This window comes from Gastrolobium bilobum, unplaced genomic scaffold (assembly GCF_033153095.1).
Source record: "Gastrolobium bilobum isolate Gb01-03AN ecotype WA unplaced genomic scaffold, APGP_CSIRO_Gbil_v1 utg5503, whole genome shotgun sequence".
Classification (NCBI taxonomy): domain Eukaryota; kingdom Viridiplantae; phylum Streptophyta; class Magnoliopsida; order Fabales; family Fabaceae; genus Gastrolobium; species Gastrolobium bilobum.
This window is the reverse complement of record NW_026897634.1, coordinates 160,748-183,610: the sequence shown is the minus strand read 5'-3', so window position 1 is coordinate 183,610 and position 22,863 is coordinate 160,748. Positions and strand designations below refer to the sequence as shown.

Below are 22,863 nucleotides of genomic sequence, written 5' to 3'. Positions count from 1 at the left end.
TCAATCTCATCGTTAGATCGATTATGTTGATCCAACGGTTATATTTATTTTCATCTTTGTATGGTCATGATTCCCCATATTTTAAGTGAAAATATTAAATATGGAAAATCATAACCATACAAATGTGAAAATAAATATAAAATATTAAATTTGGAGAATCATGACCATACAAAGATAGAAATAAATATAACCGTTTGATCAATATAATTGATTTAACAGTAAAATTTATTGGTAGTCAATTGATAATAACACAATTTAATTGTCACTTCTTGCGAAGTTAAGAGAAAAAAAGAAGGGAATAATAAGCCTACGGCTTTTGCTGACGAAAGCTATTGCAGCGTCCAGATCTTACAGCCCAAAGAAGTTTCTTATCTCTTTTCTGTTCTTTTTTTTTTTTTTTTTTGTAATTTTCCTTGGAGGTAAGGAATTTGCGGGAACATAAACCAGAGATGTAAATTGGGGTGAAAGAAAAAGGGAATAATAAGCAGCGAAAACCCAGAAAAATTCACAATGAAATTTCATCATTTGAGCTTCTTTTTGATTCTATCATCATTCACTGCACTCACTCCACTCCCCACAGTTCAATTCCCCAATCCCAATGACTCCCACACTAGAAGGATCCTACACCAACCCTTGTTTCCGGCGAGTTCTGCTCCGCCGCCAGCCACTCCTCCGCCGCCGCAGCCGGAGGAAACCCCTTCGTCTCCCGACATTCCTTTCTTCAACGAGTATCCAGCAGCGCCGCCACCGCCGGACCTGAACCTGTCGCCGCCGTCAACCTCCAACAACACAACCGCGAATTACCCGACGGCAACGCAACCCACGAAGCCGACGAAGAAAGTTGCGATTGCGATCTCCGTGACGATCGTGACGGTGGGGATGTTCTCCGCATTCGGCTTCTTCTTGTACAAACACAGAGCGAAGCACCACGCGGAGACACAGAAGCTAGTGAGTGGTGGAAACTCTCGGAGGGTTCTAGAAGATTCTCCGAGGGCCCCACCTCCCTCGAGCTTCCTCTACATTGGGACTGTGGAGCCCAGCAGAACGTCGGTGAGCGAAGCCAATGGTGCAGACAGGTCACCTTATCACAAGCTCAATTCCGTTAAGCTGAATTCGGATCATCGTTACAGGCCAAGTCCCGAGTTGCAACCATTGCCGCGGCTGAGCAAGCCCCCAGCCGACGAGACCCAATCGCCGCCGGCGGCCTCCTCGTCTTCGTCATCGTCGGACGAGGAAAGCCGCGAGACGGCGTTTCATTCGCCGCATGGGTCCTCGTCTCTCAGCCACGAGGATAGCTACTACACGCCGGTTTCTCGCCTTGCCAACGGTAGCCCCGCCGCACCGGCCGTCGCTGCTCCGGTGGTTCCTTTCTCCAAGAGAACCTCGCCTAAATCTCGGTTTTCTGCTTCGTCGCCGGATATCAGGCACGTCATCATGCCATCCGTAAAGCATTCTCAGCCGCCGGCGCCGCCACCGCCACCGCCACTACCTTCAATTCAACATCTGCATATGGAGATAGAAGTGAAACCCGATCGTTCCAGAAGGCCGAAATTCTCATCGCCTCCCCCAGCACCGAATTTGACGCATCTTCATACAAACATATATAATACTTCACTTAAACCTCCTCCTCCTCCGCCTCCACCGCCACCGCCACGAAAGGGTTGGTCTCCGGCAATAAGTGTATCGTCTTCCTCTTCTCCAAGAAAGCAGCGACGGTCTTGGTCTCCTAATCAAGAAGTGGGTTCTGGTAACAGTGTGAGTGTGACGAAAGCTTCAGAGGAAGTTGATGACATGGATGGAGCTAAACCCAAGTTGAAGGCTCTGCATTGGGATAAAGTGCGTGCTACCTCAGACCGCGCCACTGTGTGGGACCAGTTAAAATCAAGCTCCTTTCAGTAAGTAAAATAATATCAGTTACTACGTATGATTCTGGGTCTGTCTTATTTAGGAGTTAGGAATTTGAACTCATTTATATTCTTTTATGGTATGTAGGTTAAATGAGGACATGATGGAGACCCTGTTTGGTTGCAATTCCACAAATTCTGCCCCTAAAGAGGCTGTTACTAGAAAATCAGTTCTTCCCACTGTTGAAAAGGAGAATAGAGTGTTGGACCCCAAGAAATCCCAAAACATAGCTATACTACTCAGGGCACTGAATGTGACAAGAGATGAGGTGTCCGAAGCTCTTTTAGATGGTAAGTTCATTACTCATTCTTTCCTATTTTTGGATAGTAATTAGGCTTTAATTGCACCACAGAGGAGAAAACTTTTAAGTCGTATTTTGCAACTTGCTTAGATAGCACCATGCCATGTCTATCATCAGGTTATTTTAGTGGAGATGAAGAACTAGGTAGCATAGGTGCTAATTTCAAAATGTCATATTAGATTCAAACCCAGCTCATAAAACACAGCTGGTCATTAGCATCCTTTAGAAATATAGAACATACACCATGGTAAGATCATGTCGGTTGTTTCTCCACTTCAACTGAATAAGAACTAAGGATCTAAGGTTCATTATCAAAGTCATTTTTTTTCCCCTTTCTTTTTCTGATGAATTATTGTCATTAAACTTGATACTATCGTTGCCATCACAGAGGACCAGCCTATTACTGTAACAATCCTCGTCAACTACCTAGCTTTGCCCTTTTGGGCAGTGAATGTCCAGCTCCCTAAATGCAGTGCACCCCTGTTTTATGAACCATGGCTGTCAGCCTGTCACATGGTAAAGACAGATCATTTTACTGTGTTTGCCGCAGTCCTCTAATCCTAACATATTCTGCCTTTTATTCCTTAAGTATATGATTTTCCTTTTTAATCTTTGTCTTGCTTCCACGTCAGAGTTCCTTTATCCATTCTGTTTCTGCAATTGGCCATCTAACTTGCATAATAATAGATGCACTAATTTCTAATCCCTTGATCCGTGAAATCAACTGGGGATAAACCAGCAACTCTCCCTTATAGCTTCCCTACAAGTCCGCATGGGTCTAATTAGTTAGCCATTGTTCCAAGAAACAGTTCTGAATATAAAATATTGATGTCATAATTGTCAATGGTATGGATGCTTACCATCTACTTATTCTCTTCTAATAGAGGAGTCACATTACTTTTGTGCCTCCACCTCAAATGACACTGGTAAGTGTAACTCAGTAAACCAGAAGAGGCAATAATATCTGAAAGTCTCATCCTTAGTGAACTTTGTCATCCTATTTAACTTTCTGGTTTCCAGTTTATACTAATTCACTGAATAAGCAATAAATTTGTAAAATATGTGCATTATCTGAAGATAGGTATTACATCAACTGATATCTTAGGTTGTTTCCCAGACACATATGTTGTTTGTTTTTACCTTGAACTAGTTACTTATCTACAACCAGCATTTTCACTTTACAAACATCATTGGTGGTGTTGCTTTTTGGATGACACAGGGAATCCTGAAGGTTTGGGTGCTGAGCTATTGGAAACTCTAGTAAAGATGGCTCCAACAAAGGAAGAAGAGATAAAACTTAAAAAATATGATGGTGACCTTTCAAAACTTGGGTCTGCAGAGAGATTTCTCAAAGCAGTGCTTGATGTACCTTTAGCTTTTAAAAGAGTTGAAGCCATGCTGTACAGAGCTAATTTTGAAACAGAAGTTAAATACCTTAGAAAGTCCTTTCAAACCCTGGAGGTGCGGCTAGCATATATCAATCCCTTGTTATCTTTGATATCTTGCTTTCAATTACATTTTGTTCTGCCTCCCGATAAACTAACCAATCAGCTGTTAATATTTGTCAGGCAGCAAGTGAGGAATTAAAGAACAGCCGGTTATTCCTCAAACTTCTTGAAGCTGTTCTCAGGACAGGAAACAGAATGAATGTTGGCACCAATCGTGGGGATGCTAAATCTTTCAAACTGGACACACTCCTAAAACTTGTGGATATAAAGGCAACAGATGGAAAGACCACATTACTCCACTTTGTGGTCCAAGAGATCATTAGATCTGAAGATACAGGTTGTGAATCTGCAAATGAGAATGTTCAAAACCAAACGAATTCCCAATTCAATGATGATGAGTTCACAAAGAAAGGACTGCAGGTTGTGGCTGGATTGAGCAGAGACCTTGGTAATGTTAAAAAGGCAGCGGGAATGGACTTGGATGTCTTAAGCAGCTATGTCTCAAAGCTTGAAATGGGGCTTGATAAAGTGAGGTTGGTTTTGCAATATGAAAAGCCAGATATGCAAGGGAATTTCTTTAACTCGACAAAGATATTTCTGAAAGATGCCGAAAAGAAAATTGACTGGATCAAGGCTGATGAACGGAAGGCCTTATTCCTGGTAAAAGAAGTTACAGAGTACTTTCATGGGGATACAGCAAAGGAAGAAGCGCACCCTTTCAGAGTTTTTATGGTTGTAAGAGACTTTCTAAATATTTTGGATCAAGTATGCAAAGAAGTGATGCAGGATAGAACTGTGATTAGTTCAGCCAGATCCTTCAGGATAGCTGCAAGTGCATCATTACCTGTGCTCAACAGGTACCATGCAAGACAAGATAGAAGTTCAGATGAGGAAAGCTTATCCCCCTAGTGTTGTGAATACGAAAGAAATAATAGTCTCTCAGGATAACAATGAAAGTAAAGGAATTTCCCAATTCAAGTTAATTGCCAGCATTCAGTCATTAGGTATATAACCTTCAACAGGATTTCTACCATTACCACGAGAATCCCATCTGACAACTTTCCTTGAAATTGAATATCAAACACTTAACAGACATGATATGGGAGAGAACAAGCCGTTGACAGAATCCGTACCATCTTTACCATCAACACTAAAAATTCATATGAAGCTGGAATGAATTTTTAAAGGGGAAGTAAATTAGTGCAAGACACGTCTATTTTTTTGTTTCTTTAAATCGAATCCATATCACATAGTTAGTGTAGGTTTTATTAGGTCAGACTCCCACACGTTTTCATATTATATGTATTTTTTTTTGAATCAATTATTAATAATAAATAGCAGTTTTGCAGCAATTCCTTTATGTATGTGTTGGTCTTGGGGAGGAGAGGTAACGTCAAATTGGGTAATTTATTGGCATTTGGGGTGATAGAGTAATCGAGGGAGGCTTCGTATTACATGAAAATTGATGTCCACTGTGGTAATTGCCTACATTGGCTTCATGCGGATGGCCTTTGGATGCGTCTTGCTCCTCACTTAGTCAATTTTTTAAAAAATAAAATAAAATAAAGTGAAACATTTGATTTGAATAAATTTTTTTGAATGTCTTACCTTGTCAAGTTCTCACTGGAATTCATGAAAAAAAAGAAAAGAAAAAGATTATTATAATAAAAATTTAGAAGTACAAGGTTGCTGGAAGTGGAACATTGTTTAAATGAGGAACAGCTTGTTCTATATTGCAATTCACTCTCTCCCTTGCTCTCTCTGAGAAGCAAATATTGTTTAGACTACAGGATTAAGACCATCAGAGATTAAGAATGGATCATCTTGCTTATTACGAGAATGGAAGAGCTGATTCAGAATCACCATTGCACAAGAACCAATTGAATATATATGTTCATACAAATTGCAATACTTGCAAGGCTAATTATTGATACAAGTTTTTCAGCCAATAAAAAATGTCTTTTGAAATCTTAGAAGATAACAATTTTGTCACAGGGAATGGACGTTGTTACATGTCAGCTACACTATCTGGAAGCATACTTGTACAATCATTTTCAATCTAATGATATGAGAAGAGTCAACATTCAACATTATCCACCGCAAAAAGTCCAGGTTTACTCTCTTTTTTTTTTCATTCTACCTTTTTTGCTGGCCTTGAAAAGTAAACAATGTAATAAATAAAATGGTTGAGTGGTGATTTGATAGTCACTTATATTTGACTAACTATAGAATGGCTACGAGACTCAAGATTTCTACTTTCCTGCTCAACTTCTAGTTCTAACCCAAGAAAACCTCGAGCAATACCAGATCTGTTAGTGAATGTACAAGAATAGGGAACCTTGAAGCACTGTAACAATAACAAATCTTAAACTTGACATGTTTCAGACAGGGATCTGTTTTAAGTGAGTGGCAATTGGCATGCCCATATATCCAACCGATAAGCAAAATATCCACTGTACCAGAGAGAGAGGTGTTGTGTTTGCAAAGGTGCCCAAGTACTCAACTATTATGATTTGAAAGAAAACAGTGCAACCAATGACAACCACGAACACATGATTGTCCCATATGCCCTTAAAAACATCTAGTTCCTCCATCTCACGAGAGTTTATCTCATTAAAAACCTGAACAGCAAAATCAACACACATCTAGTAAGGCAAATTTACCACCCTGCAAGTAAAACTGTAATATAGTAGAATTTAATCTTCTCTCTTTCGCCAATTCATTTTTTAGAGTCATACATCTGCCTGAGCAAATTGGTTATGTGAACCTTGGACTGTTAAAACATCCTTGTTTCCACAATCAAACATAGTTCAGCAAACCATTGTCAAGAGAGGTTTTACCTGACAGAAGACAAATGAGTTGAAAATAAGTGTGTTCAAGACTAAATCAGCGTTTGGCCCCCTTAGAAAAAATATCCATTTTCCCATTGTCTGAAGAAACCATATAACCACAAACTGATACAATGATTGTCCTAAGATATTCCTCCACATGACATTGTTGATAAAATCCCCCTTCCTTCCAACTGGTGAACGCTTCATTAGATCATCAGTTGGAGGTTCAGTTGCAAGTGCAAGTGCTCCCAGCGTGTCCATTATCATATTCACCCACAAAAGTTGAACAGCCGTGAGGGGTGCACTGCCTGAAGAACAAATTAATATATGTAAAATCATAAGATAAAGAAGAAAAATGCTTTTTAATTTTATTAACACATTTTTCCAACAATCTTTGTTGGAATAAAAATGAAAGAATGGAGCAGGTAGGTAAGTTCATAATCAAATTAGGCTAATTTTCTAACCTGTCAAGCAGGCTGATGAGAAGTTCACTAGTAATGCCACCACATTTACAGTTAGCTGAAACTGTACAAATTTCTGAATATTTATGTAAACTGAACGTCCCCATTTGGCCACTGTCACTATTGTGGAGAAATTATCGTCTAGAATAATGACATCTGCACTTTCTTTAGCAACCTGTACAAAAATTTCGAAATTAACCGGATTCTGGCATTCTAGTTGACATAGAAGATTCAGGTCAAATGATCAAAGTGAAGCTCATTGTTGTGACCATTTCCCTTTCCCTTCTTTTGGTTTCAAATATTGGACTGGGAATGAATCCTTTTATGTAAGGCTTTTGCATGACTGTCATTTAAAGAGAGATAAATACAAAAATCTTAAATAACTCTCCACAACATATCTCTTCACGTGAGTTGTCATGAACATATCTCAAATAAGAGGATACATTCCCTCTATGACCATGCTTTTCATTGCCTTCTTTAACATGGTAGTATGAAGCATTGCATTGCACTCACCTCAGTTCCTGCAATTCCCATTGCAAGTCCAATGTCAGCTTCATGAAGGGCTGGAGCATCATTTGTTCCATCACCAGTTACGGCTACAACTTCCCCGAACGTGGTACGCAGGTGTTTTACCAATGTATGTTTGTCTAAAGGTGAGGATCGAGCCATAACCTAGTAAAAGAAAGTTAAACATTGTGTTGTTATTGAAAGCCTCAAAACATCAACCATTTCCCTCGTATAAGTATTGAATCAATCAAAGATGACATGCATATAGAAACTACGAAGCACCTGAATTTTGGGAATCAGTTCAAACAATTCCTCCTGAGTCTTCTCTCTAAAGTCTGGACCTTCAATGGCTATGCCATCATCTGTTAAAATACCACATTCCCTGGCTATAGCCTTTGCAGTATTAATATTGTCTCCTGTGACCATTCTTACCATTATTCCAGCAGAACGACACACTGCAACCGATTCCTTAACACCAGGACGAACAGGATCTTTGATACCAACAACTCCTATACAAGTGTAACCAGAAACAGGAATGGGGTCTTCAGCAGAGAACCCGTTTTCCAATTCAATATAAGCAAGGCAAAGAGTTCTAAGTGCCTCACTAGCAAACTGGTTGATTGTACTCGTAAGATAATTACTTGATTCTTCATCAAGGGAAACAACATCACCATTTGAGTTTATCACCTTGTCACAAGCAGCCAGAATTATTTCAGAAGCACCTTTACAATGTGCTCGTAAACCTCCTTCGGGTAGCTCCAAAACTACACCCATTCTTTTCTTCTCTGAGTTGAATGGCTCAACTTTAACAAGTTTACATGCTTCTTTCTCTGCCTGAAAATCCCCACCCAGTGATAACCCAAATTGCAATATTGCTGACTCTGTTGGTGTCCCCAAGATCTCACGTTTACCCTTTTTGTTAACCACAACCTCTCCTCCAGTGTTGTTAAATATTGACTGCAGCAAAAGTTTCACAGCAGAATCTGGGAGTTCAGAACACAAACTAGAATCATTGCTGTTGACTTCCTTACTATTCATACAAATGCATGTTTTCACTACAGTCATGCGGTTTGTTGTTAGTGTCCCAGTCTTGTCACTACATATAGTTGTAGCTGATCCCATTGTCTCACAAGCTGCCAAATTCCTAACAAGTGCTTTGTCATTCATCATCTTCTTCATTGCAAATGCAAGGCTCAATGTCACAGCCAATGGTAGTCCCTCAGGAACTGCAACAACAACAATTGTAACTGCAATAGCAAAAAATTCCAACAGCTCCATTGCATCATCCGCAGACCACCTAAAGAATCTTCCTTGTTGGAGTTTGCGGCTCATGAGTCCTTTAACCAAAACTGCAAAAGTAACCACAGCAAAGAATAGTCCTATCTTCCCAATAATAGTTGCCACTCCATTCAGTTTGACTTGCAATGGTGTTTCATCATCTCCACCTTCACTTAGAGTTGCCATCAACTTACCCCATTGAGTCCTCATCCCAACAGTGGTAACCAACATAGTACATGATCCATCTTGAACCTTGGTTCCAGAAAGAAGAAATGGATTTTGGGAAGTCACCATCACTGGCTCACTCTCACCAGTTAAACTTGACTCATCAATCAACACAGAAAATCCTGAAACAAATAAACCATCTGCAGGGACTTGGTCACCAATGGCAAGATGCACAATATCACCAGCAAGTAAATTATATATTGACATTTTCTGCCTATAACCATTTCTTGTAACCTGAATGGAAATCTTTTTCTTCTCCTTATCTAAATCCTTGAATTGTAATGATTGGCGATAATCACTTGTTGCTGTCACAAAGACAACCAGGAAGATACTTGCAACAATTCCAAGACCATCATGAGCACCTTTGGGCCATCCTTCTGTTGCTACGCCAACTATCAGAGACACAAAAGCACACACTCCAAGGATCATGAGAGTCATGTCTTGAAGGGCTTCAAAAACAAAAACCCAGAAACTCCGAACTTCACTTTCAGTGAATTTATTGACTCCATAAATCTCTTGTCTCACAAGCCGCGAATTAGAATCACCACTAAGCCCCTTAGTGGTTGATGTTGAAAGCTTTTCTGCTATACCACTGACTCCACCGTGAAACTTGAGCTTCTTTACATCGTGGGATTCAACAATAGACCCTAATTCATCAGCACATACTTGGAAACCTGCGGCTTTAACTTCCTCAGGTACAACGTAATCGCTTGGTTGTACACCTGCGGGTATAGTCACAAGTAAACAAATTGATTCTTAAATGTATACTTTTTAGATTATAGTTCTTGAGAAACTTGCCTTGAATAAATTGAAATGCAGCTTTGGAAACCAAAACAGCAACCCTCAGCTTCTCCTGCATTATGGAAAGAATAAGCCTTAGAATTCATAAATGCAAAGTTCACAACCTCACATGCTATGAGAGGTATTAATTTGAGGAATAAAGGAATCATATTGTTAACAAGTATTATATTGTCAAAAGAAAAATAGTCCATTATACTATTTAGCATATGAAACAGGGCGAAAGCAAAATTATAAGCAGCCATTTACCAACAAAAAAAAAAAAAATTAAAGACAACCACAGAAATATCAACATCAAAATCACCTTTATTCCAAACGATTATCTTGAGCTGTGTAAGTTTATTAACTGTTGTCTGGTATTATGCATTTTATAAGTTTCCTACAAAGTGCCTAGGGATAGAGTTTTTCAATATAACCTCATATAATACATCATAGAAAGGGCACAAAAACGAGTATTAGCATTTTTGGTTTCAGGAAATACACATTTATAAATTAGTATACTTAAGTAAAATTTGCTATGTCAGCTACATATCTGAACATTCTTCATTTAGGCGAGTACCTTCAAATCTTAGGACATGTCTGAACTCTGATGGTAGGGATGCTATATATTTGAGTTGTAAAAGCATTGTCTATTGTTAGTGCATGGTTTTCTGCTTGTACTGCTGTTTCTGATGAGTTAGATTGTTCTATTCATTGTACTTGTAAAAGGAATATAGCACATAAAAGTTTCTCATCAGCCTATATATTAGATAACCTCTAGATATATATTGTGGCAAAAAACTTTGTGTCTTTGTGTCAAGTACATGCTTTTGTTTCTTCAGATTTTGGATCAGAATTACAAATAATGAGATATAACCAGAAATCTGGAACTAAGCATTGAAATTCATGAACAAATCATGAAGTCAATAAAGAAATGGAGGTAATGCGATGTTCATGTATTCAAATTTTGAAGAAGAAGAAAACTACTGTCATGATATCTTTACTTACTCCTATGTAGCACCGATATCGACACGGGACACGTGACACGACACGACATTCCGACACTTTAATTCTAAAAAATGTTAAATTTCGATACGTTAGGACACATTTTGATATTAAATAGTATTTTTAAGTTATGTACTGTTATATTTAATATTCAATAATTTAACAAAAAAATAAGTTAAACTTATAATACCCATCAATTTTACAAAGAAACATAAGATATCCCAAATATTTATATTAAACTCAATAAATTGGTAATCGTAATCCAACAAATCTAATAGTTGGAACTAAAAACGCAATGCAACGCAACCTTTGAACCATTTTTTGAGTTTCTACAACGCGTGTTGAAGTGTCGGGCACGATATGTCAAGGTTTTTGAAGTGTCGGTGCTTCATAGACTTACTCCCTTTAATATTCGATTTTAGGAAGTAATGGTTATATCAATTTGAATACTGATGAGAGTCTATTGCTTTCAGAAAATGGAAATTAAAAAACAACGGAGAAAGGAGAAGAATACTGATTAAAAACACGTACTAAGCACAGATACAGTAGTATAGCCCAAGAAACAATATGAAAAAAATAAAATAACACAGATACTGTAATATAACATTTCCATAACATATAGTGCATATAGAAAGATACCTCACGTATATTTAACATATGGAGAGAAAAAAAAAATGGTGAAATGTTCCAAACTAATACCTTAAGTTTTTAATACCGTTGAGTTATATCCTTTCCCTTGTTCCCGTCGAGAAATAGAACTGGCTAATCCTAAGGAAAAGGGCCGAGAAACTCAACGTCATCCTTCTTAAACAACTTGGATCTCTTAAAAGTTTCCCTCTCCCATAACTCAGGGTATAGAACTATGAGCAAAAATAATATAAAACATAAGGAAAAATGAGACGTGAGCACAAAGTCATGTTAATGAGAACTGGCCTTGATTGAAGCACATTCCTTGTGAGAGAGCCCACCATGCATGTAGGAAGAAAGTTCATTTTTTTGTATTTCAAAATGTATTCTTTTGAGTTTCCAAATATCTTGGAAAACAAACACACATCAATGTGGGTTAATAGAAGCGAAAAGCATATAGAGATTACCTGATTGGTACGACGCATAGCAGCTGCTTCGTACCTCTTGGAGAGGTTGGCAGTGAAACGAAAACGTCTTTTGGGGTTCTTTACAACCCCACATAATTTCCTCCATTTTCCAAGAGCCTCTTCTGGAGAGTTCTTGGACTTCACCCCACCAAAATTCTCATTTAAATAACTCTCCATCACCCTTTTTTCTCTTTTCCTTCTTTGTGCCTTCTCTGCTATCAATTCGACTTGGATAATTCTCTTGTGAACCCCGGGTTCATATTAAAAAAAGACATGCTAATCGTAGTTTTCATGGAGGAATAAAACTGTAACAGCAACAGCAAGTAGTAGCATTCTGAGAAATTAAGGTTAGAAGAAAGGTGGACAGAGTGAAGTGGGAACCTCGTAAAAGGCAAAAATGCTATTTCTTAGTAGTTAGTTAGACTCAAAAGAAAATTAATGGGAAGCAGAGAAGGGAAACGTGTGAGGATCCGAAATTTTGTAAGTGCTCTAGAATGAATAACGGTCTGTTTCTCATGTTGGTGTCTGTTATTTCGGGAAAGAGTGGGGATGAACGAATTGAGCGGGGTCAACGACTGCAACCTAATTTTATTTATTTTTTTATTTGATAAAAAAATTGCGAAATATTGAATGCCTTATTCGGTTCTTGTGATTGGGTTAGGATTTCTGGATATGCTTATTTAAATAGTTATAAGTTTATTGAGCAAAACATCAATCTCAAGTTTAATAAGGGTTTGGCTAAATCATTTCCTGAAATATAAATATTTTACTTATCTCGATAGCTTTTTTAGGTATCTGCGTTACATAAGATATTTAAATATGTTGAAAAAATTTAAAATTCTAAATTAATATAACATTTAATAAAGATATTATATTATGTATAAAATTAATGTACTATATTAATATAATTAACAAACTAAGTGGCGAGTTTGATAGGTCAAATAAATGTTTTCGATAGTCTGGGTCTATTTGTTTTAGTAAATTGTTATAAAATTTAAATTTGATTTATTTGTTAAATGATATAGGTCAAAGCTGGCAAAGATAAATTAAGTATTCCCATCAGGGGGAAGAAACCAATGAAACTTTAAATGAAATATATAACAGAAATTCTTAAGGTGCTACGAAAAATAAGAGATCAAGGCTTGCCTTTCACCTTCGAGACTTTTTCTATCTCATTGTTGTTTGTATTGGGAATTCAAATATGAGTAAAGAAGTTCTACATTAGTTAGAAATATATTAAGAGAAAATCATATAAGTATAAGTACCCAATTTTGAGTTGAGATGTGGTGTCGAATTTACTTATTGTGGTGTATTATTGATTAGCTTGTGAATGGTAGTGTCCCCTACTTTTGTGCTCCCTCTGCCGTTGCATATTAGTTGTATCAAATCCAATGTTTGATTGGCCAACGCCAGGCAAGTATTTGGAAATGGTTGTTAGTGTTCAGGTTTGTAGGCAGTAACAAACTCATGTTGTGGAACCAAGACTTACCCACTCTTGATTGGAAATCCTATGAATACTTGAAGAAGCTTTTACTTGAAGGGGAATTGAAATTAAGTTGTATGATTTACACTTGAGGGAAAGATTGTTAGGAATTTAAGTGGGTGGTAAAGTCTTGTATCGTGAAGCAATTAGGTAAGTGTAACATCTCAAGCGCTGGCAAAGGCTGGGAGTGGTCGCCTGTGCAAAAAAGGCACGAACAATGAGCGACTCTTGTCAAATCTTGCAGCTAGGGGTACATGAAAGAATCGAATCAACACCCGAAAGAAAGAGATTCTAGAGACTATGTTGTTATGTGATGGTACAGTTGATGATGACTTATAAGAATTAATTGGTACTACCTATACTAACAAGATGCATCTACTTTTCAGTAGCCCAGAACGGAAGAACTCCATAGTTAAGCATGCTTGACTTGAAGCAATTGTAATGCCCCATCTGCAGCCAGTCAATTAACATTCATATGATAATAAGCACAGTATACTTAAATAATTAAATGTCGAAGCTCTTTTCTAATTCCCAGACTAGGCCTAGTATAAAAATGTAATTAATTTCTTATTTTTCCTTATGTATTGCAAAGTTTATCACTTTCATGGCCAAAATAAAACGGACGACATTTCATCTGTATTTTGGATTACTGGGACATTTCCCACCTTATTCATTTACACTTGATTAACAGTTAATTATATCATAATCATAACTCAACATAGGTAAAACATATTGCGTAGTCATTCCTGGCCTAGGCTATCTCATAACCATCAGGTCTCAAAATAATGTCCATAATGCTACTTACATAATTTCATCAACTAAACAAAAGAGATACAATTAAATAAGTATTATAGGCATATACATAAAGCACTATCGGCATGCATAACTCTCATCAAGGTATAGACATCTCTTATGCCTTACCCTGCTCCAGGGCACAGGCTCTCAGCATGTCCTACAGGGTCTGAATAGTCCTCTTTGTCTGATGATAAGTCGTGCTCAGTCTCAACTGAGTGCCGAAAGCCTACTGTAGTGTTCCCCAAAAACGAGATGTGAATTTCGGGTCCCGGTCACTCACAATGCTCTCAGGCACCCCGTGAAGTCTCACAATCTCCTTCAGATAAAGTCGAGCCAACTGCTCTGTAGTAAAAGTCACCTTCATTGGTAGAAAATGGACAGACTTCGTAAGCTTATCAACAATAACCCATATAGAATGATATCCAGCTTGAGTCCTTGGCAACCCAACAACAAAATTCATAGAGATGCAATCTCATTTCCATATCAGAATATCCAGAGGTTGAAGCAAACCACCAGGTCTCCGGTGCTCAATCTTAACTTTCTGACAGATTAGACACTTCTCAACAAACTTTGCAATGTCATTTTTCATACCAAACCATTAGAAATTTTCTTTTAAGTCACGATATATCTTAGTAGCTCCTAGATGAATAGAGTATTGACCTTTGTGTGCTTCGGTCAACACATCATCCATTAACTAACCCTTGGACAAAATTATCCTTTCCTGATATTGTTTGAAGCCCTGATTATTAACAGACACATCTTTCTGACCTGTCATGGCCATAATGTCCTTATCAAATTGTTGAGCCTTTAAGATTCTCTCCAACAATGCATTCTGAATGGATATTTTCTCAACTTCCAAGCTACCATCGACTTTACTAACCACCTTATTCAGATTTCTGAAGTTTTCAATCAGCTGATATTCTTCAATCATCAAATTTGCAATCACAGTAGATTTCCTGTTTAGGGCATCAGCTACAACATTAGCCTTACCCGAATGGTATTTTAGTTCAAATTCATAGTCTTTTAGGAACTCTATCCATCTCCTTTGCCTCATGTTCAAATCTTTCTGGTCAAACAGATACTTCAGACTTTTGTGGTCGCTATACACTAAGAAACTAACACCATATAGAAAGTGTCGCCATATTTTCAAGGCAAACACTATGGCTGCTAGCTCTAGATTTTGTTGAGAAACAAAGAAGATGCATATTGGAGCTTTTCTCCTATGGCTATCGGGTTTGACAGAGAGAGAGAGAGAGAGAGAGAGCAAATGAGCGAATGAGTGTTCTCTTTTTTAACACTTAAGGGAGTTTAAATAATTCAAGTGGGTATAAACTTATATATCCCGCTCACTTAACTCATATCCCAACTTGACATATTAGTCCAGAATATTTTTGTGGTAATATTTACAAATTTACTTTCACTTTTTGGTTAACTTTGTCTACCCGCATTTTTACCTCAATACTGTCATTTTTACTCGTGGTGACTTTAATTCATTTTAATTAGACTTTCCATCTAATTACTCTTCATTATTTATCATAAATTCCCTAATCCATAATTAAATCCACAATTTAATGTTTGAGTCATTATTATAATGATCTCAACTGGTAAATCTTAGTTAGAGATTTAATTTAAGGATTTAAAATTCATAATTAGATTCAAAGCGTGATTTCGAGTGTTTTGACTATAATCATGACTAAGTCATGAACAATGACTTATGCCGGGTATTCTACACTGTTGTGTAGCAACCGATAGAATTCAAAAATGAAAAAAATTTAATTTATGCCAAACAAGTCATTTTAGGGCTAAAAATGTAATAGATATTAAGTGTGTAAGAATAAGTGTAAGTAGTGTAAATTAAGTAGGTAAAATACACGTATTCTATTTCCCCCACTTAAATGACATTAGGAGAGAGAAAGCATAACTCCATCTTCCTTCTTCCTTTCTCGTTGCAGATCGTGGACAGCTCCACGAAGAGGGCTTAATGTGGTCTTCCTTTCTTCTTCTGTTCACCATCTTAAACTCATCCAATCCAAAAAGTCCCATTACTTAGGTCCTTAGGAAGAAAACGCATAGCTCTTTTCACCTTGGGAAGTAATATTGAGTGAGAAATTCCCTCCGTAGCAGCTCGCGGTACTAAACATCTTCATGGAAAAATGAATTTTTGAGTGATTCTTTGCTTGGAGATTAATCCTTTGAGTGCCTAGGAGTCATTCAAGGTAAGATGCCCTATTTCATATGGCTAGATTCTCGATCTTCATGATTTGTTTTCATGAGTATTTTTTTCTGGGAAAGCTTTTGATTTTTAAATTTAAATTTGACGGAAATGAGTACGATTTTTAATTGATTATGGTGGTGAGGTCGTCAAAGCAAGTTTGGTTGTGAATAAAAGTTGAAAATGATCTTCGAAACCCTAAGGGAATTTCGACCATCATGTGATTTGGGGTGTTTGATATGCTAAAAATTAGTTTGATGAGGCTTAGGCTCCTTATATGTATGTATAAGAGAGTGTAGGAGTTAAATGGTTGAAGAATTCCTTGGTTGTGAAAATGCCACTTTGAGGCCAATGTGCCTTAATTGTGAAACCTTGGAAAATCATGAATATGTTAATGAACCAACAAGCAGCTTAGGACATCGGTGTTTCTCTCCTCTCTCTTGGTTTGTTGGAAGCTTCTCTTATCTGGCTTTCTCCTCTCTTGAATCATCATCAAGTAAGGATTCTGACCTCTCTTTTTTCCTAGAATTATTTTTTTCTGAATTCTCCCCTTATTTTTTTATCATTTCTTCTATTATTTATTTTTTCTGGTTGCTTCTCCTTTCTGGTCGCTTCTTTGTATGGTCACCCTTTCTTCTTAGTTTCTTCTTTTTTTTCTGGTTGTTTCAACCAACCCAAATTTTTCTTTTATAGAAAAAATATAAAAATTAAGATTATGTATTTCTCTGAATATTTCACTTTTTATGTCCTTTGTTTTAGTCCTTTTGGATGCACATGAAGAATTTACTTATGCAAAATTATGTACTTCTTGGTTATTTAATAAGTATGTTTAAAAATTATGCACATAATATTATTTCTGGATTCTGTTTGTTTACTTTATTATCTATTATTTTTTGGCTGAAAATTGAAAGCTTAAAACTGAGATCACTTCTATGAACTTTGATTAAATAGTTTGAAATCATATGGCTTCATCAAGTGCTGCTGGTAGTAGTAGCAATCCGGCTTCTTTTGGTGTAAGTAACACTACTCTTGGGGGGGAGATTGCCTAGAAATGCTCCTGAAAATAGGTTAGATCCTACATAGAAGCATTCAATTGAAGTTCCAGAAACAAAAAAGCTTAAGTGCATGTATTGTCCCCAAATAATGTCTGCCGGAGTTTTTCGTGTGAAGCACCATTTGGCAAGAAAATTTAAAGATGTTGAACCATGTATAGCGGTGCCAGATGAAGTAAAAATTGACATGTTGAATCTTCTTATTGGAGCACAACAAGGAAAATTCAGAGTGTAGTGTGCAAGAAGTATAAGAGGAAGTTGTTAGTGGTTGCTCCGATATTTTCAAGAAAAATAGAACATCTACTCCTATAACTCTCAATAGCATATTCAAGGAATCAAGAAGAACTTGAGGGAGAAGGCATGTCTTGACATTTATACTACTATGTATAACAATGGAATTTCTTTCAATTTTGTGAATAACGATGATTTCAAAAAGATGTGCGAATCAATTGCTAAGCAAGGACCGGGTTTCAAGTCACCATCTTATCATGAGTGTAGAGTGATATAATATCCCTAACCCGTTTAATTAAAAAAAGGCGTATGATTAAATATTTGATCATGCATAAATGGATTAAATTAAGTAAAAGACCTAATTAAATAAATTAGGGTTACTTTTGAGGTAAAAAGTACAGTCAGTGAGATTTTTGGGATAAAAATGTGCGTAGGAAAAATTATCCAAAATGCAAAAGTAAAGTTAGAAATATGATTGAAAAAATATTCTAGTTCATTAGGTAAAGTTTGGTATTGAGTGGAGGCGTGTAAATAGATAAGTTGTTACCCAGTTAAAGTAACTTAACATATTTAACTTTAGAAACAGTGATCCTCATTCACTTCTTCTTCTGTTCCTGCGCGCAACTCGTCTTTTTCTTCCATGGTTGTAAGGGGGAAGGGTTTTCTTTCTCTCTCCTCTCTTTTTCACTCATCTAGCCACCAAAACACAAAGTGCCATACATGAAAGTTTAAGTTGAAGTCATTGTGAATCCATTCCACCCATTTGTTGGGGCTGAAAAGGCTTGTGTGAGGAGCTCTCTCCTTCTCAAATTTTGGTCACTATTCATCCTAAAGAGAGAAGTGGATTTTTTGGTGGAACCAAACTTGGATTTTGTTCTCCAAGCCTTGTATAGGTGATTTGAGGTAAAAGATCATTATTCCAATAGTTTAAATGTTATGATTTAAGTTTTGAATATTATGAGCATATGTTATGGAATATTATTGAGTTGAAAATTGAAATTTATGATGGATTAATGTTGTTAATGAAGTTAGGATGTGAAATAAGCATAAACATGTGTTTAAAGTTTGAAAAATTCCCTTGAATCCCTCCTATTAGGTTCAGCCATGGTGTGAAAAATTAGGGTTCAATGTTCAAAAAATAATTGGACCCTTTGTGAAGATTTATATGTATATGTAAGTTGTGAATTAATTGAATGACGTTTAATGGTGTATTATGTTTTGAGGCATAAATGGATGAATTAATATGTAAAAAAGGTTTTACCTAATGATGATTATGGTTGAATGATAAACTTGAATTTGATGGACTAAAGCATTGGAATCATGAAATTGGCATGATTTCCTTAATGTGCCTCTTAGCCATTTACAAAGGAAGTATGTTTTTAGAGTGCTTGTTTGTGCTAATGAACACTTATATGGCCTAAGGACTATATAATTAGATGTTTAAACCTTTGGTTCGGTTAGATAAAAAGAAAAATGAGTAAGTTCTTTCTTTAGGCTTTATATGTGATTATGGCCATTTTCATAGGAGGTATGTATTAGGAGTTTCTGTTTTGAAAAGCGAGCATACTTTTATGCGTGGAATAATATTCTAAGGTGTATGAACCTTCGCTTTGGTGAAATAAAAAGAGAAAATAAGGTAGCTCCTTTGTATGGTGTAACAACCCGTTGTACACCGGTATTGTTAACATTAATTATGATATTAAGCGCAGTTACAATCACAGTAATTCATTTATAAAAATGCGAATAAACTTTTTCTGTTTATTACGTGAGCATTTAAAACAATAAAAAGCGTAATAAATAAAGTTGTGACCGTAATCGTAAACTCTTTACGGAATAATTATTTAAACTACTTTTATAACATATATTACATCTTTCAAGCCACTAAGGGGTTCCCATAAACCCACTTAGCCAAAATTTCACTTTTACGTTTTCTACCTATCCGAACATGGTTCGGTCTTTAATTTTCTGTGGACAAACCTCATACGACAAGTCTCCCATATTTTATTATGTTATTCTAGACTCAATTACCTTTCTAGGAAGCTATCACATGAGTCATACAGTTCTCGTTTTCTCCAGATATCGTCGTTTGAAGTTGGACAAGCAAATCTGCCAGCCAACCCCAAAATAGCTCCAAACATCCTTCACTCAATCAGTTATTATGGAACATCCACCCAACCAATTGCTCTCAAATTTTTATACAAAAAACTAGACACCTCATGATTCAATTTGATATATCATACACCTAATTTGACCAAGAAAAGAAGCGGGAATAAATTTCCCAATTTAGGTCCAGAACAGCCCCATGTGCAGGGACCAACAGGGCAGTCCGTGTTCTCTGCCTTCTACAGGCCGACTTCCAACCCAGAATTTCCTCAAAATTTGACACAAGATAGAGGACATATCAAGCTTCAAAATGGCGTATGGCACGTCCCTATCGGACCTGTGTAGATGGAGATATGTTCTCCCAAAGTTCACCTAAATTTTGCCAATTTCTAGAAAATTCGCCAGAGTTTCCTTTGTTTTTCCAATAATCCCTAAATTTGTAAAAGTGTTCTATGACCTTTAATTGTACCTAATAATCATTGGGTGGTACACACAAGGACCAGAAATGCCTTGGGGCTCTTACAACCCATCACAGTTTATATCAATTTACCCAATTTCCATCAATTACTTATATTTTCAAACTTAACATATTTCAATCACCATAATCCATTTGCATGCATTCTTTGAATTATAAAGCATCATTCACATCCTAGAATAGGCCTATTGCCCTTTCATCATATTACATACTTCACGATTACATCAATTCATATACAAATTACAATCTTCCAAATGACATATTACACTTTACAAATCATAACCTTCAAATGACATAATACATAACCAAAATAAACATGGTACTCAAGACCAAACTTAGACAAAATATACATCATGAACAAAATGATAATAACTCTCCTAATCATATGCATTGTTCATGATCTAAGTCTAGCCTAGGCCCAACGGCCACCAAAATGCAAATCACATGTAAATCCTAAGTCCAAATCATCCTACGGACTTCTTGCCCACCGCTCTAGCATCACTGCAACCTCCTGAAATAAGGCCCCCAAGACGGGGTGAGATATACGAATATATCACAGTAACCCAGAGGTTCTGGAGAATACTCCACCCAATGGCTCACTTCGATGCATATAAATAACATAACAAACATCCGAAAATGGGATAAAGCAAGGGATTTAGAGAAATAGGGGAGCATAGGGATACAAAATACGACGAAGTTGGAATGGTCAATGCCAAAACCACGCAACGTCCAGCCTATTGGCCTCGACATATAAGCCTACAGGTCTCAACCAAGGCGTGTTCCCATAACATCAAACCAAGGCACCCTCCATGCATAACCACCCGAGACTTCCTAGTGTGCTCCTATCCGGATCACACACCACGACCCTAGGTCAACTAGAACTCCCTCACGGAGACCTATCCAGTGGAAGTCCGTAACGCCCGAAGGCAAACTGTCTACTGGCCAGAGACACGGTACATCCTATGTACCAAAACACATACTATATGCATGAACATGTTATCCTAGATTACTTACACACAGTTCCTACCTTTACCCTCAACGGGCATGGTAGAACACACAAGGGGATCAAGCCCCAGTACCAAGAGCTTACCTGTATAATCCTCTCCACGTAGCTCCAATGCAATATATTTTCCGAGCTCGTTACACTACATAAATGCCTACACAAAGGACATTCCCAATCATCTCCCATTCAACAATTACATGCCAATTCTCAAGCATAAAGGCATGATTTAAAATACTCACCACAATCCCTTTGGTCCGGGACCAAGGGCAGCCCACCGAGCTCATGGTTCGGGGTTCAAATCCACCTACGTCAACCTACAATGACCATGTATAGATAATCAACACACGACAAATCCATCAAAATCCAAAAACATCAAATTCCTCCCCCACACCTAGGTAGGTTCGACCATTGTAGTGTTATTTTACAAATTATTTTTCTAAATTTTCTTTTCATTTTTCTTAGGCACCCCAAGGTTACAAAAAAGCCATATTAGGTGCCACTTTTCATTTTATACCATCCTAACATCATTTTGCCCAATTATTTCCTTCTAGGGACAATACACAATCCAATATACTCCATTATTTTTCCATTGCTTTTCAAAGCTTCCAACCATCACACAACCCTTCTAATTACCATATAATACACAACACATCATCCAAACAATTTTTGCAACATCAATTCCCTTATTTTCTTCACAAGGCCGAATTCACCATAGACACACCCCAAAGAATTTTCAATCCAATTCAACTATTCCACACCTCATACAATCTCATTATAACATCATACAACCATACAACAACTCACTCACACAATGCTAACACAATTCCAATTCACAAAGTCATGGCATCATCCAAATTTTCCTATGTTATGAACATATTTTGCACCAATAATTTTTATTGCATTTATAGGTCCAACACATCATTCTAAGACATAATCATCTAATACACATTTTTCATTTGAGCTCTCTAACAACACAAATCATCAAAAGCCCCTTTAGGGTTCATGAAACCAAATAAACAAATCAAACCATCAAAATGTGAGGAAACTTACTCAATAGCTTGGCCTAAGACTCCTCCAAAACATACTAAACCATTGGAGCTCAATACAACTCCATGAACACAAATCTACACAAAAGGGCCGCAGATTTTGGGGGGGACTTTCTCAAAATCTAATGCGTTTCAAGGCTCAAGGGTGCCACCAATGTGTTTAGGAGGTGGTTTCCAACAAATTTCAAGTAAGCAAAGTGTGAAGCTTCACGAGGTAAGCTCTATGTTTAAGGAGTCTTTTCCTGCTTGAGTGCTCCACCATTGTTAGTGAACTATGGTTGGATTGTATGATTGTATTTGATGTTTTGTATATATGCATTCATATAGAGCTATTTGATAACATAATATGATTTGTTCTGATGTGATTTCTGTATTGATCTTTGGCCATTGATTTGTTCATGCACTAATGTCTGCTTGGGGTCTTCCCTCGGGACTGATTATGTACACCTCTGATATGTTCTGGTTCCGCTTGGGGTCCTCCCTTGGGAACACGTGCGTTGATTCTGCTTGGGATCCTCCCTTGGGAACAACTGTGTGCGCCTCTGATATGATATGTATATATGTTTTGTTCAGTTCTGATATCTGTTATATGATGCTTTGTATACTCTGTATCTGACTTTCATGCAACTGT

General features: G+C 37.1%; 2 protein-coding genes across 6 annotated transcripts; one reads left to right on the top strand and one right to left on the bottom strand.

Moving 5' to 3' along the window:
- Positions 1-427: 427 nt before the first annotated feature.
- LOC133308860 (formin-like protein 6) lies at positions 428-4,952 on the top strand. Its single transcript, XM_061509585.1, has 4 exons — positions 428-1,895; positions 1,993-2,195; positions 3,426-3,667; positions 3,775-4,952. The coding sequence occupies exons 1-4, from the start codon at positions 511-513 to the stop codon at positions 4,561-4,563; spliced, it is 2,619 nt and encodes an 872-aa protein (XP_061365569.1). The 5' UTR covers positions 428-510; the 3' UTR covers positions 4,564-4,952.
- Positions 4,953-6,035: 1,083 nt separating this feature from the next.
- On the bottom strand, positions 6,036-12,009 carry LOC133308861 (calcium-transporting ATPase 2, plasma membrane-type-like). 5 transcript variants are annotated; one of them, XM_061509590.1, is made up of 8 exons: positions 11,833-12,009; positions 9,737-9,809; positions 8,019-9,669; positions 7,736-7,796; positions 7,460-7,618; positions 6,950-7,121; positions 6,495-6,793; positions 6,036-6,275 (listed from the first exon to the last, which is right to left on the bottom strand). In XM_061509590.1, exons 1-8 carry the CDS (start codon positions 12,007-12,009, stop codon positions 6,036-6,038), a joined length of 2,832 nt encoding a protein of 943 aa, XP_061365574.1. The 5 variants fall into 5 exon arrangements, with proteins under 5 accessions (XP_061365574.1, XP_061365570.1, XP_061365572.1 ...); XM_061509586.1 differs by having other exon boundaries at positions 7,736-9,669; XM_061509588.1 differs by having other exon boundaries at positions 7,736-9,665; positions 9,751-9,809.
- Between the last annotated feature and the right edge of the window lie 10,854 nt (positions 12,010-22,863).